A 20,191-nucleotide genomic window follows, 5' to 3' on the forward strand; every position below is an offset into this window, starting at 1 on the left:
CTGTCAGTAGAATGAATACGGAAGTAGCTATGCCAAAGCAAGCCACTACTGGCTTTTAACCAGAACATTAACAAAATGCTGACAGTTCCTGGGGGGAATGCTGATCTTAAGATCCCTTCTTCAGCAAAGAGAAACTGTAGACTATACTGAAAAGTTAAGAAGCAAAAGACACACCCCTTAAAAAATTATTTACCTGTTTGCTGTAATTTTTCACCTCACGTTCCGCTATCTCTAGCTTTTCTTGCAAGTCCGACACTTCTAACTGCAGTTCATGAATTCTGAAATATATTTTGTCTGAATTTGAGTTTCATTCAGGAATTCTACATTAATAAAATATTTTCTGCAGACAACTAGTTCTCTCATTATTACCTGTTCTACAGTCACTCAAAATCTCAAGTCATTCAATAGATTGCATACATTTAGAAGCAGCAAAAGTTAAAGTAATTAATACAACGTGTTTTACATTAAGACCCGCCTCAAATTGGCATAGTGCTCACTAAGAAAAATATACTGAACTTTGTAACCTTACGATGTTAAAACATTGAAACCTAACATTGCTAATCCCTGGTTTTATGATCACAGTGAAGAGGTCCAAAGGAAGGCCAAAGTGCAATACATAAACTGTTCTGGTTTTTTAAAAATGTATGAATACCATAGTAACTTTTGATTTCTTGTCATTTTGACACTAGGAAACATAAACGGCGATTAAAGAACTAAGTAATTCTTCCCAAACATTTTCTCCCACAGAAAGGGGGGGGAGGGTTAGAGACTAATTCTCATTCATGGAAGACTGGAGGGAGATGTCAGGATGGCATTACTAGTATGTCAACATTTTAAAAGACCATTAATCACCTGTTGTCAGCCACTTGAAGAAGATCTGCAATATATGGGTCATCTGGCTGAGGAATTGGATAAGCACCGATTCCTGAGGGAGGGACTGGTTGGTCTATCTGCATACGCTGACGCCTGAACGGAATATTTCTTTTCCTACCACCTACAAAGATAAATGCATATTACTAAGAATTAAACAGCCCCAAGAGTTCTTCTTTATATTGAAGTACCAAAGAAATTCCTTTGTTAGTAACAAATTCGTTTGTTACTGTTTTAAGCAGTAGCTAATTATATGAGTGGCAAAGAATACATTTAACAAAATGTTCATTAAAAGAGTAGCTTAAATGAAATCTACATACTATATAGACATAAAACTACATTAAAGCTCTCAAAGACTAAGAGCATGCATCAATTTCATTATGTTACTGTGTTTGCAAGTGTAAAATAGTGTAAATCTGTCCTTCATCGATTTCAATGGGAAATAACAGTGCAATCATAACCATGACTGCTCAGACATCCAATTCAATAGTAAATGCATATAACTAACAGTAAGTGGGGTTAGGATTATTGCCTAAATTCAAGCAAATTCTATAATTCCTATGTATGTATCCTAAACCCCATTGTACTCAGTGGTACTGAATAAACATGCTTGTGATTGGGCTGTGAGTCTCCATCCAACACTATATTGTAGTGTGGCTATAAAAGTAAAAGTCTAGATTTTGCATATAATGCCCTAAGAATAAAAACGGTAATATCTCAGCCTAAGAGCACAGAAGCAAATCTTTACTAAATGCTCACAGAGCTCTGAGAGATTATGTTTTATCCGCAACATGTGTCGTAATATGGCAATTCCTTGTAGGCACCAGTAGCCATTGGTCACATTGGCCATCACCTTGTGGGCTTCCCCAACAATATCAATTAGGGAACTGACTTCTATCCCAAAGAAAGTAAATAATGTGTATTTATTTTTCCAAAAAGTATGCCTTGATTTACTTTATAAAATAAAATAAAATAGTGGTTTTAATCTGTTAACAAAATAAATACAATGCACAGTCAAAATTATTTAAATCAGTTTAATAAAATAAAGCAAAATAATGAAAAAACAAATCAGCATAAAAACAAGGAGACAAGATATTTAACCGGCATAAAAATCTCAGTGAAATAAAGTTATAGCAGTTCACCTAAAGCTTAAAAGAGGGGGAGAAAACCAAACCTCTCTAAAAGGAGTTTGATAACTGAGGTTCTGCAGTTATTAATGCAGAATCTGGATCCATGGCTTGTAGTGTTTTCCATATTGACATTTGCTAAAGTCCCACTAAAACCAAATGTACTCAAGTACCAAAACGGGGTGCAAAAGTGCAGCCTAGTAAGAGAAGAGGTAGCATGATGAGCACATAATCTGATCAAAACAAAAAAAATTCCTTCCAGTAGCACCTTAAAGACCAACTAAGTTACTTCTTGGTATGAGCTTTCGTGTGCATGCACACTTCTTCAGATACACTGAAACAGAAGTTTCCAGACCCTTCCAGAAATAATCTGATAGTGTACCTGGTGTCTGAACCACTGCTTGCAGATTTTTCTCCTGGAGTTGCTGGATCTTGTCAGTCTTGGCTTTGTTCTCTTTCTCTAATGATCTAATTTTATGTATATACTGGTTATTCAAAAATTTCATATCTGCATTCTCATGTTCAACTTTCCTCAGTGTAGTTTTCAAACCTTTAAGGGAAAAAAATTCAACAGTATTCTTCCTTTTTGTTCTACCTGCATACTAGGAATAAAATACAGCTCAATATTTTTTCTTCTATCTCCAGGTGCTAATACGCACATGTGCTGCAAGTCTCGATTTGCCTGAACATGTTTTTAGTTGCTTGTCTCTTTTAAAAACACGATGACAACAACCACTTCCTAAACAATCGTCTCAAGGCGATTTACACAACAGTTTTAACTGTTTTTAAACCACAAAAACAACAGATCCATTTAAAGCAAGACTAAAACCCTAACAAGTAGAGATATTCATGGTATTCCTGCATTGCAGGGGGTTGGACTAGATGACCCTTCGGGTCCCTTCTAACTCTACAATTCTATGGTAAAGACCCATCACAATGTGCATGTTTGCAATCACTGCAATAAGGCTACTTAACTGTAGTTTAAAATGATGTGGCCAAACACACACATTTGTGCACTTCAAACTTAGACCAGTTTTGGGGATCGTATTCAAGTATTATTATTTATTATTATTAATTCAATTTATATACCGCCTTTTATCAGAAGATCCCAGCATTAAGAAGACATTTTACAAAGAAATATTGCTTGAAGCAGCCTTAAGAATCAGTTAAACTATTTCTCATTTCCCTGACTCTTAGTATCATAGCTTCTCAGGGAGAACACTGGCATGCTGTGGTTTGAAACTTTATGTATTTATTTATAAAAATATTTATATACCGTGTGTCATAGATGTATCATAGCAGTTCACAACAATATAAAAATGTAAAACCAATAAAATCATTAAAAGTTAAAAACAAGCCAAAAGAAATGTATAACATCAATAGACCACTGTGGCCTGCATAGGCCTGGCAGAACAGAAAAAAATTCAGTGGACATTTAAAAGTTGGCACAGAAGGTGCCTGCTGAATCTCTATTGGTAGGGTGTTCCACAGGACTAGGCTGATGACACTAAAACAGGCTTCCTCAAACTTGGCCCTCCAGATGTTTTTGAGACTACAATTCCCATCATCCCTGACCACTGGTCCTGCTAGCTAGGGATCATGGGAGTTGTAGGCCAAAAACATCTGGAGGGCCAAGTTTGAGGAAGCCTGCACTAAAGGCTAGGTTTCACCTACTTGGGGACCAACCAAATATGTTCCTGCAGATGATCTCAGTGATCAAGCTGGTATATAAGGATTCAGGCGATCCCTGAGGTGCCCTGGACTCAAGTTGTTTAGGGCTTTGTAAATCAATAAAAGAACCTTGCACCTGGCTTGGTAGCAGATGGGCAACCAGTGCAGCTGTTTTAACAATGATGTCACTCCCACCAGTGATCTGGCCGCAGCATTCTGCACCGGCTGGAGCTTATGAATCAGACCCAAGGACAGCCCCACATATAGTGCATTACAGTAGCCTCGAGATTACCAATGGACTATAGCGGTCAGGCTATCCCTGTCCAGGAATGGCTGTGGTTAGCAAACCAGATGAAGCTGGCAGAAGGCACAACTAGCCAGAGGACAACAGGACCCCTAGTGACAAAGATGCTTTTGGGAATGCCCCCAAACTATGCACTTGCTCCTTCAGAGGAAGTTTTCTAAAGAGCTTCCGTCTTCTCAGGATTCAGACAGTTTATTGGCCCTTATCCAGTCCACCACTGCATCAAGTCTTTGGGTGGCATTCAATGCTGCTATTCTGCTTTTGATGTAATGGAGAGATCCACAAAGATAAAGGGTAAGGTGATTTTTGCAGATTCCATCTTCCTGCTGCCTCACCAGCGCCAAGTGCTTCCAAAACTCACCACAAAGGGTAGAGTGCTACCACCAAACTTATTAGAGGCAAGACTTGTGGGATCAATGGCAACCACAAGTTTTGGCTAACTAACAATGATAGTCAAAATTTGTTGCCCTCCCCCTTTCTGAGAGACAAATAATCGGTTAGGTTTTCAATATTACCTTTGACCTGCTTTTCCAATTGTTCTTTCAGTTTCAGAATTTCTAAATGTAGTTCATTGTTTTCACGGGTGAGCCTAGCATTTTCTTCTCGATAAGGTTCTAGAACAACGTCAAAGTTGCTGTATTCTTTTTCAAGTTTTCCAGCAGATAGCTTAGCACTCCGGAGGCTCTCAGTTGTATGAACAAGGTCACTGAAATGGAAGGAAAACAAATTTCCAGGCTTGAGAGATGAATCTTATAATGGCCAAAACTAGTATTTTGTATAAATACCCTGCTCCAGTCACCCCCTAGGCCAGAATATTGGCAGATTTTGGCTTGGTGTACTAGCCAACCAGATTTAAAACTGAACATTTCATCTATTTCCCTATGTCTATGCAAGTATGCATGGACTACAATCTTAACCTTCCTTAGATGGCTAAGTTTTCATTAAAATCAAAAGGGGATTTACTTGTACACACATTAAAGGAGGAGGAGGCAAGCAGGCAGCATTCTAAGATTAATGTGCAACATTTGGTTGGCAGAATTTATCCCAACTTTGTGGCAGGATATAAAAGACATCCCATTTATGCATGAAAGCAAACATTTGTTTTTTCAGGATGAATGCTGCTTACAGGAACAGCATTCACACCATTCTTTGAGCTGATTAATTTGCTCAAATTAAACCCTATTTTTATTGGCTAGGACATTTAATATTGTACACCAGGGTTCCCTTATGTCACAGGAATGTTCCTGTTACAGGTTTTTCTATGCACTGCACTCAGACCTTTGTTCTAAAACAGTTGCTTATTGCAGCTAATTTTAGGCATGCTTTTAAAAGCTAATTACAATATATTCTAGTGAAATTTGAAACTGATGTCTCTAGATTGCGTACAGTGAGGTTACAAAATATTACTTTAAATTGCATTTCAGGATTAACATAGGATATTTGCTTTGACAAAGCCATCTCAATGCATTTCACAGAAGACTAACTTTCACCACTAGTGTAATGTAGTCAAATAGCAAATATCAATCCAATAGCACCTATGAGTACATTTTGCCATTGCCTTTTGTTTTGATACCTAAAAAGCTTTTCCACCAAAGGCAAACTCTCCACTCCTAATGGTTGTCGATAACCCAGCTGATCCAACCGCTTCCTTAGATTAACGAACTTTCGTTCTGCAGCTGTGCTCATTGTGAAGATATTTTTGAACTGTCTTTTGTGAAAAAATGGGATCTGCAAATAATTTAAGCACATGTTAGCTTACACCATTACAACATGAACATGCAAGACCAAACTCCTTGCTTTCTGGCACTTGGTCATGACCTGATACAAGTTAGCATGGTATTCTGGCAGCTGAGGCATTACTTTTTACCAGGAAGAGGGTGAAATAGAAGAGTATGGAGGCAAACTGGAGTGTCCCTGAAATATCAGATTAGAAACCAACAACTGGTTAGAGTTCATAAATAAGATGTAGCTAGGGCATCGCATGAGGTGCAACCAGTCAACCACAACCCAGTGCCAATTCAGAACACACACTAGTGACTTCTACACAAAAGTAGTTGAAGAATAAGCATTTCATCTTGCGATGCCGAAACTGGGGACCCCCTGCCTCTTGCCTTCCATTCTGCATCATAGTTGCAGCATCCCCCGAGGCTCTGCGCCCAGTGCAACAAAACCGGTTGCATTGGGGGCCAGCCACTGTCTCTCAGATTGACCTACCTCATGGGGCTGTTGAGGATAAAGATGGGAAGCAGGAATATCACATATGCCAGCCTGAACTCCGTGGAGCACATATAAGTGTGTGAAGGAGATATATCTATATGCACAACAGAATCATAGAGTTGTGGAGTTGGAAGGGACCCCGAGGGTCATCTAGCCCAACCCCGTGCAATGCAATGAATGGCAACTAAAGCAAACATGACAGATCACACACACCTCTGCATACAACAGCTGTTGTTTTTTGAGAGCAACTGTGCTACAGCAAGGATTTCTAGGAGAAATATAGATATATGGACGGGTCAAGAAGCAATCAGAAGAGCAATGACGTGGGGGAGAGGCGAGGCTGCGGTGAGCAGCTGCAGAGACATAGGGATTGCAGTGAAGGGAGCAAAGGAGGAGGCCAGTGATGGTCTGGGCGGGAGGGTCAACCCAACGTGGGCGGCGAAGAAAGTACTAAACATGAAGGGGGGGGGGAGGGTCTGTCCAGAGCCGCAAGACAAGGAACCCGAAGCGGTCGCGCTGTGATTGCGGAGGACGAGGGCGCCGGCGCTTTTCCAAGGCAGCCTCGTCCTCAAGGCCCCAGGAAGCGTCACAGCAGCTGAAAGGGCTGCTCCCTTCGCGGTGACGTCACCGCCCCGCCGTCGCCATGGAAACGGTCCCACGGTGAGGCCTCTCTAATAAATCTCGGCCTGGCCGCCGAGGGCCGTTAAACCCGCGGCCTGGCTCTTCCCCCACCGCTCGCCCTCGGGGGGCCCCTCCTGGGTCTCGGGCTACTCTACCTTCGCTTCTTTCTCCCCCGCCTTTCTCCACACAAAAAAAGCCTCCCAGGAAGTTGGAGCGGCGGTGCGGGCCAAGGCGGCCGTTTGAAAATGGCGCGCGAAGCGTCCGCCGCCGCGCCGCTTCCGCCCGGCGTCGCCCCCAGCAACGGCTCTCCGAGCGCGAGCGCGCTCTGGGGAACCTTTAACGGACGAGCCGGGGCTCCGCCGCGCGCCGCCGCAGCGACCTCTGGCGGCGGAGGCTGGGAGGGCAGGTTTCGAGAGCCTTTTTAAGGGTCACTCGCCCAGCAAAGGATGCGCTCTTGGAAACTAGAACCTACCGTATTTCTCTCATTCTGCCTAAACGGAATAAACAGTAATCTGCACTGGGTTGTTAATGCCAGCATCCCAGAGCAGCAAAAATATTAAGGAAAAAACCGAAACTGTGTACTTAAATGCTAAAAATGCAATCAAAACTATTTTCACTGCAGCATCACTTACTTTATCTGTATGACTTACATATTGCATTAGCCACCTCAAGTGCTGCAAGTAGGGATCTAAATATTGTTTCAGTATCTCATTCAAAACTCCCTTCAGCAATCACTTCCGGGTTGGCGCCATCGCCGAATGGCGGACTCCCTCCGAGCCCCGGAGGGAGCCTGCTCGGCAGGGGCTGGGTCCTACCGCACCGGCGATGCGGGGACCCTTAAAAACCACGGCCACGGAGGCCGTGGACATGGAGACTCGGCTAGCACCGCTAGCGCCCTCCCGACTCGTGAAGGAGCCTTTTTAAAGGCTACGGATCGGGTGCCGGGGAGAAGCGTGGTGCTTTGAGTCCGCCGCTATCCCTGCCGAGCGAAGCCGCATGCCATCCGGCGGAAAGCGCTGACTTCTTCCATTGAGAATTCGGACTTTCAACAACAACCCGTGAGTAATTTGGAAACCGGGTTTAAAAGGAGAAAAAAAGAAATTTTTTCGGATTTGATACGAGCGGGGGGGGGGGGATCCAAAAAGGAAGTCAGTCCCCCCTCCCTACTGTAAACCTTCCAAAACAAGGACTGGGAAACCAAGGTCCAAAAAGAATTCTATTGCTGATTAAAACTAAGAATTCCACGATGGGAAATTACAAGAACTGTGCTGGAGGAAGAATTGAGGGAGAAGGAAAACGTAACCCCCCCCCTGGGAACCCGGGGTGATTGAGGAGAGAGCCTGGCGAAAAGCGAAGGAGATTTTGACAGCTGTCAAAGTAGCTGTCAAAGTCGGAAATTCAAAGAGGACCTTAATACGAGGACTTTGCTGGTTAAATTTTGTTACAATTAGTTACAACCCGTTAAAACTTGGATACAAAATGGCGAAAACATGGATAACATTCGGACTTTTGGACTAGAGAAAACAAAGTTACAATAATCCCCTAGAGGAGCTTCGGGACATTACAAAGAAGGTCGTAAGTGGAAAAATACCATCAGAATTTTACAGGACTGGTTATCTTCTGGGAAAGCTGCAAAACGGAAACAATATTGTGTCTACAGGGTGTCCAGCTAAAGGAGACAATAGAATTTTCTATTGAAGAAAGGAAGGGACTGAACGCAAGTTTTTGTTCCTGAATAACAATAACCCCTGCAGACTTACTAAATTTCTGAACTAGAACGTTTTAGCAGCGGAACAAGAGGAAACTGGACTACAACTTGGAAAGAACAATAGGGGGAGCGTTATTAAAGATTTGATGCTAAATGGTTTAAAAATAACTCTAAAAATAATTATAAAAAGAAAAAGCCAGCAAGGAGTTGGGGGAAAAATGTGATTTATGGACTTTAAAAATTCCAGGCAGACAACATGGATTGGTGGTCAGGGGGAAACTAAACCGGGGACGGGGGGGGGGGGAATAGAATCCAAAGGCTTGTCAACTATTTTCTGAATTGGTTTTCTTTTACTTACTATACTCTCTATTTTTTATTTTCTTATATTTCTATTGTGTGGGGTGTCTTTATCATTAAAAAAAAGGGAAATTGTGGAATGGAAAGGGGGTGGGCCCTGGGGAAAGAACTTTTGTTTTGTTAGTAAGGGTATTGATGGGGATTGTACAAATTTAAACTTAAATTTGACTAATGGTTTAAACAAACTAAGTTTTAATTAGAACTGAGAGCTTGTGGAGCCAACAATACGATAGGGGAATATGGTAGGGGTGGGGGAAAGAGGGAGTCCCGGAAAGTGGGTGTATGAAAATAAGGCTTTGAATGTACTTTAATCTTTTTTTTCTGTATTTCTGAAAATCTTAATAAATATTATTTATTTATTTTTTTTATAATAATTTTTATTAAGGTTTTCCAAATTAAAACAAATTGAAACAAATTAAATCCAATCTATAAACTTTTTGCCAATAACTAGGACTTCCCCTCCCTCCCCCCTCTTGTGTTCCAAATCTTCCAAATAAGCAATTAAATTCAACAAGTTCTTATCCCCAAATTACACTCTTCATCAATAACCCAATTTATCCAAATTCTCATCCCCTAAGGTCGATCTATACCCTTCCACGAGTTTCCCCCTTTCAAACATAGTACAGATGGAAGTAAGATAAATATGAATAGTAATTTTACAGCCTTTGGATTCCAATTTTCCCTCCCCTCTTTCCCCTTTGCGTTTCACCTATCCCTCCACTTCTAATATCTTCCTGGAGTTCCCACATTACACTATGTCCCTCAGGTTCTTTGCCAGTCTTTAATTACGGATGTCCAATCGTAGAAGGAGTCTATCAAATAAGGGCCCATTTCTTCTATCCAGGTTTTTATATCCAGGAGTAAAAACTCCAATTTTGTATCCATAAGCTTGTCAAACCTGAATATCCCAAATGTTCCCCCAGTTCTGTCCAGTTCTTGTTATTTCCTTGTTCTTGTCAATCATTCTCCTCCTTTTTATTTCTCTGTTCTCCCACAGAAATGTTCTTTTTCCAAAAGTTTCTAGTGTCTCTGCAGAGGCTTGTTATTCATGGAGCAAAGCATTGCATCATGTTCCTTTCATTTTCCAACAAATAGTTCCATTGTTTCCTGTAGTGTGTAGACCTCTGTAGACAAAATAATGTTCCATTCCTGCAGTTTCCCAGGAGATTAAAAGTTCCATTCAACTGTTCAGATTTCCTGTGAAAAACACATGCAATATCCCTCGGCTCCTCTAGGTGGATTACAGTAACAAAGTTCCCTTCCAGAATCACATCCACCAAACCAAGTAGCTTGTTGACCGATATTTAAAACAGTTTGTATTCAATTTATAACAAATATAACCGGCAAAGTCCTCATAACAAAGTCTCTATTTAATCTTCCTTTTTGACAGCTCTTTGACAGCTGTCAAAACCTCCGTCACTTTTCTCCAGGCAGTTTCACGAATCGCTCCAGGGATTCCGGGGGGGTTGCTTTTTTTTAAAACAATTCCACTTTTCTCCTCCAGCTCAATCTTATAATTTTCCCTCGCGAAGTTGCTAATTCGGCAAGATAAGGTTACACTCGATCTTAGTTGTCCAGTCCTTTGTTTTGGCTCTTCTACAATTTAGGGGTGGGCTGACTTCCTTTTTTCCGCCTCCCCCATTCGCTCCGAATTTTAAAAATTTATCCCCTTTTTTTTAGTCCATATTCCAATTACTCACGGGTTCTTCTTTAGAGCCGAATTTTCAATAGAAGAAGTCAGCGCTCTCCGCCGGATGGCATGCGGCTGCGCTCGGCAGGGATAGCAGAGAACTCAAAGCACCACGCTTCTCCCCGGCACCCGATCCGTAGCCTTTAAAAAGGCTCCTTCACAAGTCGGGAGAGCGCTAACGGTGCCAGCCGAGTCTCCATGTCCACGGCCTCACTCTGGCCGTGGTTTTTAAGGGTCCCCGCATCGCCGGTGCGGTAGGACCCAGCCCCTGCCAAGCCGGCTCCCTCCGGAGCTCGGAGGGAGCCCGCCATTCGGCGATGGCGCCGACCCGGAAGTCTCCTTAATAAATATTATTTAAAAAACAAAACAAAACTCCCTTCAGCAATCAATTTCTTCTGCAATCCAGGTGTACAACCATAAGGACATAAGTTCTTCCCGAGCTTAGGCAGAAAAACAGATTCGGACAGGCTTTTTCTCCAGCTATTTTGCTGTTTTCTTCATCAATGTGATAAACTGAGCCAATTTAAAGTTTTAGTCGTTAGAATCAAAGCGTTAGTTCAGTGTTTCCAAGGAAGCTTCAACTAATGTATGCATGTAAAAAGTAAAAACACATAACTTAAATATAGTATCTGGATCCCTCAGTTGACTGGCAATTTTTCCTTTTGTGTAATGCATGTCATAGGTTAGGGAAATAAATACAAGGAACTCCTTTGTAAACATTATTTTTATATTGGATCAGAAGAATTTCAACCATAAAGACATGTAAATAGATTCTTGAAAGCATGCGTGCAAGTTCCATCAATCCATATATTAATACATTTTGATGCAGAAACCCCTTCAGACTTTTACAATAATTTTAATACTTTAACATAATTACTGGAAGCTACAGGAAAGACAAAGAGTTTAGTATCTAATGTACTATAAATTATACAAGGCTAATATATCAACATGGAAAATAAAACAAGCCAGACTGTGTTACATGTGAAAAAGTATGCTTTAACACTGTTTCTATACAGTAAGTAAGCAACATTTCTCCTCAGGCCATCAATTGATGGGCATAAAGATAATTAAGGACATTCCTCAAAATTCCATCTCACAAAGTAACAAGTCTTCAGTGCTAAAAGATTCTTCCCAGCAAATTCATTAGTTTATCTTGCTTTAACCCTTGGCAGATATTAGTGAGACTGTGCAATGCTGGAGAAGTAGTCTAAAATGTCTTGGATAGTGAACTCCATAGTAATTCCAGATCCAGGATAACAGCGTGCTATTAAGCCCTCAAAATGCTTGTACTGGCGTATGAACTCATCTTGCATAGAATGCCACACCACCTACCCAAAAAAGAAGAAAAGCAGAATTTCAGTAATGTAAATATTATAGATAGATAGATAGATAGATAGATAGATAGATAGATAGATAGATTCTTTATTGTCATTACACAAGTGCAACATTGCACAAGTGCAACGAAATTGGATGCCATCCCTTAAAAACAACAAAAGCAACACAACAACAACAACCAAACAAACCACATTCCAGCCACACCCACACCCACACCCATCAAACTCCCAGGTCACACTATCGAGTTACTGCATTTAAGAAGGCCACAGCTCTTGGATAGAAACTATTTTTCAGTCTATTTGTCCTTGACTTGATGTTTCTGTATCTCCTGCCAGAAGGCAGTAGTACAAACAGACTGTGTCCCGGGTGAGATGCATCCTGCAGGATATTGTTTGCTTTCCTAAGACAGCGGGAACCGTACAGTTCTTCCAAAGATGGGAGGGGATGACCAATAATCCTTTGGGCTGTGGTTATGACCTTCTGGAGCACCTTCCTCTTCCTAGCTGTACAGCTGGAGAACCAGGCACAAATACAGTATGTGAGAATGCTCTCTATGGAGCCTCGGTAGAAGGACACCAGCAGTCTCTCACTCAGATTGTTCTTCTTTAAAAGTCTGAGGAAATAAATTCTCTGCTGGGCCTTCTTCACCAGAGCAGTAGTATTTGCGCTCCAAGTCATGCCCTGATCGATAGTCACTCCCAAAAACCTGAATTCCGCCACCCTCTCCACCCGTTCCCCGTTGATATACAAGGGCTGAATGTCCGCCTTTTTTTCCCTGTAATCCACCACCAATTCCTTGGTCTTAGTCGTATTAAGAGCCAGATTGTTCTCTCCACACCAAGCACAAAGCCGCTCCACCTCGTCCCGATAGGCGGACTCATCCCCTCCTGAAATGAGCCCCACCACCGTAGTGTCATCAGCAAACTTGATGATTTTGTTGCTGGAATAAATGGCTGTACAATCATACGTATAGAGAGTATAGAGCAGGGGACTCAACACACAACCCTGTGGTGAGCCGGTGTTAAGGCTAAGGGCTGTGGACATATGTGACCCTACTCTAACCCTCTGAGAACGTTCTGACAAAAAGTCCAAAACCCAGAGACAGGTGGAGTTGGAGAGTCCAATCGCCTCTAGCTTGGACACCAGTCTATGGGGGAGGATAGTGTTAAAAGCAGAGCTAAAATCCACAAACAGCAGCCTCACATAACTCCCCGGCTGCTCCAGATGGAACAGAGCAGCATGGAGAGTGGTAGTGATAGCGTCTTCCGTGGATCTATTTGCCCTGTATGCAAACTGGTAGTTGTCAAAAGTTGATGGAAGACAGGAAATAATGTGACGGCGCACCAGTTTCTCAAAACACTTCATGATGATTGGAGTCAGTGCAACTGGTCTGTAGTCGTTCAGACTACTGATTGTGGATTTTTTAGGCAGAGGAACAATAGTTGACGACTTCAGGCAGGGTGGGACAATAGACTGGTGTAAGGACTTGTTGAAGATCTTAGTAAAGACCCTCGCCAGCTGATCCGCACAGCCCTTCAACACCTTTCCCGTGATGCCATCAGGTCCAGCAGCCTTCCTCGGATTCACCATCCTCAATACCTGTCTCACCTCATGCTCCTCTACAGTGAATGAGGGGCCCCTATGGGCTGGTGGCTGTAATACCGGCGTCTCAGGTGGCTCCTTCTCGAAGCGAGCAAAGAAGAAGTTAAGCTCCTCCGCCAGCAAAGGGTCACCGTCGACAGCACCAAGGTTAGGTTTGTAGTTGGTAATATGCTGAATCCCCTGCCACATCTGTCTTGTGTTGTTACTCCTTAAATTATCCTCAATCCTCTGCCTATAGACCAGTTTTGCCCGTCGAATACCCCTCTTCAAGTTTGCTCTTGCCACACTGTAAAGCTGCACCTCGCCCGACCTAAAAGCCCTGTTCCTTTCCCGCAACAGGCACTGGACCTCTCTATTCATCCAGGGTTTCTGATTGGGGTAAAACCGGATGGATTTATTTACTGTGACAGTGTCTGTGCAGTGATTGATATAGCACAGAACTGCCGCCGTGTGCTCCTCCAGGTCTGAACGATCAAAAATGTCCCAATTGGTTCTCTCAAAACAGTCCTGCAGCTGATGGATGGCACCTTCAGGCCAAATTTTAACAGTCCTTGATATTGTGGGAGCCCGTTTCCTGAGTGGGATATATGCTGGTACCAGGAACAGAGACATATGGTCGGACTGGCCCAAATGTGGCAGCTGTAAAGCCCTATAGCCGTGATTTACATTCGAATAAACTTTGTCCAGTGTCTTGTCCCCTCTTGTGGGACATTTCACATGCTGATAGAGCGTTGGGAGCACTTTTTTAAGTTCAACATGATTAAAGTCTCCCGCAATGATGTGCACAGCTTCAGGATGCTTGTCTTGCTGGCTGCTGATAAGGCTCTGCAGGCATCCCAGCGCCAAGTTGGCATTGGCATCTGGTGGCACGTACACACCAGTTAGCATAACAGCTGTAAACTCCCTAGGGAGATAGGCTGGTCTACATTTAACAGCCACATATTCCAAATCCGGTGAACAGTAACTGCCAACGGTCTTATCCTTGGTTACTAATCCGTATCACCAAAGACCTGTCCTGCTGACTGGCTTCACTGTTGAGGACAGCTCTGCACCTTCCAAGGAAATGTGTGTGTGGAGCCATTTCCAACATTTAGCTCTATGGTTAAGTATCTCGGCACTGTTTCTTCTGCCTTCTCCCTTTTCCTAGGACCTAGGAGGACAGTGGAGTTGCTGTTGCTATGGAGACGCAAGGCAAGACAGATGGGCGAGGGTCAATTCCTTGCACACATGCATCGAAAGTGGCAGGATGAACCTTCTCCCTGCTCAGCTTTTGCCAGGATACGTACTTGTATATGCCTTCACATGCAACAACCAGGAAACAGGAAAGCCCACCGACACCATCACAATCCTAGCCAGTTACTTGCTCAGGAGTCTGTTTACAATTGTATACCATCAAGAAAGCAACATCCTAAAGGCTTCTTTACTTCATATTATAGGTGGAGGTTCAATCAACTCTTCAATACATTTCCCCCCTCCATTTACAACACTAGCAAGTGAAAGAGAAAACAAGGCTAGAATGTTTTTCTTTGGCATGCAAGCTTCCTATGTAGAAAGAGACACTGAAGTATTCCATCATGTGAGCCTCACCAAGTGACATAGCCCAAACACAGTCTTCCTTCCTTCCTTCTTCTATGTCAATGTGGATTTTATGTTGTTGCTTTTATTGCTGTTAGGTACCTTGGGCATTCTCTTCCCCCCCACCCCCCGCAAATGGAAATGTGGGATATAAATGCAACAGTCATATAAATTAACCTGGTTATTGTGTCTTCCTCGTGGCCTGTAAGGCTGAATGCGCCCTGCACTTCTTCAAATGTTCTCTTCCTCCCCGCTTTACCCTTTATCTGGATGTAAGTTCTGTGATCTACAACATTTTACTGCAAGACATTTTCTACCTCAAACATGTGATTTTCTACCTTAAACAAGAGACAAACCAAGGACAGCAAAAACATTTACACAGCATTAACTAGGTTTATACACACTCTTAATATCTATTATATTACCTGAAGTAGGTTTTCCTCTTCACACAAGTGTTTATCCACCTTCTTATAAAGGTTGTCCAACCCCTTTTTCACTTCCTTGCCGGGATACTCCTTTATAACCTTTCTTAGCTCCTGTTTATTGAACGCCAGCTGGTAGCTCACTTCCTCTTCTCTCACACCTTGCGCCACACGAGCTTCAACACCCTCAAAGAAGTGCTGATGTGAAGTATTCAAATACATTAAAATCCACAAACAAAACGGTGCTCAGCCTTAAACACCTGGTATTAAGCGTGCCTTCTACATATTTGAACTACTGTCGTTGGAAAGCAGTTTTTCCTGTTTATTTCTGAAGTATGAAACTGACCGGATTTCTCTTACTTGCTATTGTAGGAGAGGTCAGGTGCCACCGAGATCAGCAAAGAGCAACTCATCACACACAAAGCTCTACATTCTATGCCTGTGCACCATTGATATATATGTAGCCTATATTGTTATTTCTGCTTGTACACATTGGTTAAGCTGGACTTCTCCCTAGGACCACTGAATCATCCATTGGTCTTGCAGGAAGGATTCCAGGAGAGGGAGGGTGGACTTCACCACCACAGCAGCTGTACAATGGGAATCATCCCAATGGCTTTGCATTTGTTGTTGATACTGCTTAAGAATGTGCATGTGAGTGCTTAAATGAAGTTTCATATTTTTTTATAAGCTACCTTTGAAGGACATGCATCCTGAAACATGGGATATAAAAAAATTTGAAATAAATAAAGCCTTTCATATTTTATTTCAGCCCATTTTCAACAATAATGTAGTAAGATAAGATGCTGACTAGCAACAGTACCCCATTTCACAATGTGGATATTTATCAGATCAAATCACCACATATGTTGCTCGTTCTACTCTCGATGATTAAAAACTGAGATGAACAATCTACAAGCTTGCCTCTCCATAACTTTTTGAGATGTGTAGCGATAACCCATGTCATAATATGCCATTCCTGTTCCTATCACAACTTCCGTATCTTCTTTAGTATTTCATTGCATGAGAGTTAGGTGAAACACTAGAGCTTCTGCAGCCTTTGTGAAACCTATTTTTGTTAGGGGTTTTAGTATGTACTCTATTCTTCCATCATCATATGCTATACGGTGGTACCTCGGGTTACAGATGCTTCAGGTTACAGACTCTGCTAACCCAGAAATAGTACCTCGGGTTAAGAACTTTGCTTCAGGTTGAGAACAGAAATTGTGTGGTGGCGGTGCGGCAGCAGCGGGAGGCCCCATTAGCTAAAGTGGTACCTCAGGTTAAGAACAATTTCAGCTTAAGAACGGACCTCCAGAACGAATTAAGCTCTTAACCCGAGGTATTACAGCATAATATTACAGGGTGAATGCTAAACTTATGAATAAGAACAGGTATAAACAGGTCTTCCATACTAATTAACAATTGGAGTGTGCATCTGGAGCTGTAGAAGTTTGCTTCTGACAGCCTTCTAAATTTAATATTTGTTTTTTAACCCCCAGAATTGAAGTTATAGAAGGACATGTCTTACATTTAATTTCTCAAGTGGTTGTCCCAAAGAGTAGATGACGTAGGACTGCAGATGATCTGTATATTTTTGTTTAGCTTCCTTTTTCTCTGCCTCCAAACACGAGATTTTCAACCGAGAAAGAGTTGCAAAGATATGGTGAAAATTCTCCATCATGACCACATCCCGCGGTGTCTTTTGGCTTTCATTTGCTACTTTCTCCACTAAAAAAAACCCCAAACCAAATGATACGCATGATCACACCAACAGCAAAGACGGCAAAGAATCAACACATACCTCTCAACACATAAGCATAATCCCTCAGCACGTAATTCTTGAACAGCATATATTTAGTTTCAAGTAGGAAGGTAATATCCATCTGATTTAAAACTGACAGTAGGATTTCTGGGGTGGAAATAAGATAACCCGCTCTAAAAAGAATCCTGAGGTGGCTGTGTTGATAATATACAAACGCAAAAGGGACTCTTTAAAGCGCTTTTAAATGCTACATAGTTCAATGGAAAAGTTATGCACTTACTTATTTAAGTCTTAAATTTTGCTAAGTTGTGCCTTAATTTTTTTGTTTGACGACATGCCATAAATACAATTATACAACTCCATATGGAAAACAGCTGTCAATGTTTCTATTACTAAAAAGGCAAGATAATGGCCTAATTTGTATGCCACATGAAGACAAACCATGGCTTAGCATGAAAATGCAGGCTTCCAGAGAGAACACAGCTGTTTGGCTCATCCCTAGTTATTCTGCTGCTGCGCTTATTGTCATCTGTATCTAGATTTGCAGCTTATCTCTTGCTAGACAAATCATGAGTTACAACCCAGGTTGGTCCTATGGTTTACAGCTTGTGGTTTATCCAAGGGAGTTGAACCATGAGCCTAGGTTTGATAACAAACCATGGCTCAGCTCAATGCAACACAGAAACAGAACAACCAGGAAGGAGTAAGTGGCTGTGTTTGCCTTTCCTGGACTCTATGCGTTTGGGTCAAACAATAATTCACCTTAGCGTGATGTGTGAACCAGGCCAATATACTGAATGCAATGCTTCCATATTCATTTTTAAACCACGTTATAAATAGCTGGCATATGAGGGCAAATAGGGGTTAAGTAACAGTGATTGACAGTGCAATCAAAGGTAAATTCCAGAGTTCTAGTGGACATTAACCCATTTCATCAACAGGATAACACTATATATGAGATACAACAGAAAAAGGCCTTTCTGATTATGAGGCAGATTCTCACCATTAGTGAAAACTCCCCTAATGAGTTTTAGGTAGGCTTTATCCAGGTCTCCTCTGCGTTCAGCATTTCTGAAAATAGATTCAGCTAAGGCTGCAAACTCTTCAAATTCAGCAACAAAGGGGAGAATTCCAACTTTACTCTTCTTGGATATCTTTACATCTTCCATCTGTTTGATTTGGTTACTCTGAAGTGGAAAAACAAAGATCACAGACCATAAGTTTTCGTTTTAAACCGAGGAAGGGAAAGAGGTGAGGCGAAGGCAGATAGATCCAAACTGCAACCACCCAGGAGTTCCTCCACCCCAGCCAAACAGATAGGTTTAACTATAAGGCATTGCATAAGAAACTGAGTTAAAGGTCAATGCATGGGAGAGACCCACTGAGCCATAGGACCTCTATGTATTCCACATATAGACAAAATGGATTCACACCACACATGCTCCTTATGTGTGATCCTGATCATCCTACCCCACCTTGTTCTGCAGGGCAGGGATTTCAAGTTATTGTGCGTATATAGGTAGGAATCTATGCACATACACTGCCATCTGATACGGCCAATTCACTGAGGCAAGGGGAGCAATCCTACTGCCTCACCAAATGTGAAGTTCTACCTGGTTTGCCCAATGTGCGCATCGGCCCAAAGCACCTAATTATGAAAGCTGCTGAAAACTTACAATGCACTTGTCAAAGTTCCTTTTGACGGTCACTAAAACGTTTCCAAGTGTTGTGCTGAGGAAGGACGTTGGATCCACGTTTTGGGCTGTCCATACATGGTGACTCATTTTCACCAGCATATAAAGGGAATTAAAGCTATCAATCTTGTCCCCAAGAGCAATGAGGTGATTCAGTTCTGGCTCAACGCAGCGAAATATTTTTATCATCATCTGCCGGATCATGTGATTCCTGTAAAATACGGTGTAGACATTAGGCAAGTTCAGTACTTACTGAATAATTAGTTTTAGAAATCCAGGTGAACAATTAGTTCCCGGATCCACTGGTACAAAGTACAAAAGGGGACAGGGGCTTTGCTTCATTTTAATGAGACACTGCCATGGTCTTAAATAATTCAGCTTTTAGGAGATTTATCTGTCATGATTCTAGAACTTAGGAAAATACATTATTTTGTTTTTGTTTAATATTCAACATACTCTGAAGACATTGACTGCAGACCACCAGTATTGTGTGCCCTTGATAAAGTTCCTCCATCCACCTCTTCTGCATCACTCTGAAAAAAGAAGGGATGGTTTAGAAGGAGATCGCTCCTTGTAGCAACTCAAGTTTTTGAGTCCACAATATTTTAAACAGAGTCGTACCATGGGTGTTCCAGGAATGCTAAGATGCTGTTGAAGTTTGAAGAATTTACTAATGAAATCTTGTTCTGCCAGACACAAGGGTTCCAGTTCACTTAGGACTTGTTCAAAAATCTACAAAACAACAACAAAAAGCCCCCATACATTTAGCATACAAATGACTGCCACTCTTGATGGCCCACAATCAAGAAGCCCCATATCTATTTCCTTTGAAGGTGCATTCACCTATGGCTCGTCTGTGCAGTTAAAAAGCTTCTCTGGGCTTCAGCTTCATGCAGGTAGCATCCACACCGAGGAACAAATGCCTAAGCTACTGTTTAACAATGATAGGCTCTTGGTATCCTTTATGCCATGGTTGAGCATCCCTTAGTTGGCCTTATGCCAGAGCGTGCATGTCAAGTGCAGGCACAGCCAGCCACACAACACATACATATACACACGATTATTGCACGTATTTAAAGTCCTTATTTCACCAAGGTTTGCCAATTGCCTGCGCCGCCATGCTTATTACCTACCACGTTGCTCTGGGCGGACCCCAAACCTCTGGAGTAGGTTTTCAAGGGGCACATGGGGAAATGGGCAAAAACTTACTTCCCACTTCTGTTATTGAAGGCA

At 42.1% G+C, this 20,191-nt stretch overlaps 2 protein-coding genes across 11 annotated transcripts in view; both read right to left on the reverse strand.

Moving 5' to 3' along the window:
• Positions 1-7,164, reverse strand: part of CEP135 (centrosomal protein 135) — a 32,980-nt gene extending 25,816 nt beyond the window's left edge. For all 3 annotated transcript variants that reach the window (XM_083755418.1, XM_083755419.1, XM_083755420.1), the window contains exons 1-6: positions 6,966-7,164; positions 5,546-5,700; positions 4,488-4,678; positions 2,380-2,547; positions 853-994; positions 194-278 (exon numbers count right to left, since the gene is read on the reverse strand). In XM_083755418.1, the coding sequence (XP_083611544.1) occupies positions 194-278; positions 853-994; positions 2,380-2,547; positions 4,488-4,678; positions 5,546-5,658 (699 nt within the window). In that variant the 5' untranslated portion in view covers positions 5,659-5,700; positions 6,966-7,164. The remainder of the gene's footprint in view (positions 1-193; positions 279-852; positions 995-2,379; positions 2,548-4,487; positions 4,679-5,545; positions 5,701-6,965) is intronic.
• A 4,110-nt stretch (positions 7,165-11,274) lies between these two features.
• Positions 11,275-20,191, reverse strand: part of EXOC1 (exocyst complex component 1) — a 30,752-nt gene continuing 21,835 nt past the window's right edge. For all 8 annotated transcript variants that reach the window (XM_083755547.1, XM_083755545.1, XM_083755544.1 and 5 more), the window contains 7 exons: positions 19,580-19,690; positions 19,415-19,491; positions 18,941-19,169; positions 18,268-18,451; positions 17,031-17,230; positions 15,503-15,697; positions 11,275-11,893 (listed from right to left, as the gene is read on the reverse strand). In XM_083755547.1, the coding sequence (XP_083611673.1) occupies positions 11,741-11,893; positions 15,503-15,697; positions 17,031-17,230; positions 18,268-18,451; positions 18,941-19,169; positions 19,415-19,491; positions 19,580-19,690 (1,149 nt within the window). In that variant the 3' untranslated portion in view covers positions 11,275-11,740. The remainder of the gene's footprint in view (positions 11,894-15,502; positions 15,698-17,030; positions 17,231-18,267; positions 18,452-18,940; positions 19,170-19,414; positions 19,492-19,579; positions 19,691-20,191) is intronic.

This window comes from Podarcis gaigeae, assembly GCF_964106915.1.
Source record: "Podarcis gaigeae genome assembly, chromosome: 9".
In the NCBI taxonomy this organism is placed as follows: Eukaryota; Metazoa; Chordata; class Lepidosauria; order Squamata; family Lacertidae; genus Podarcis; species Podarcis gaigeae.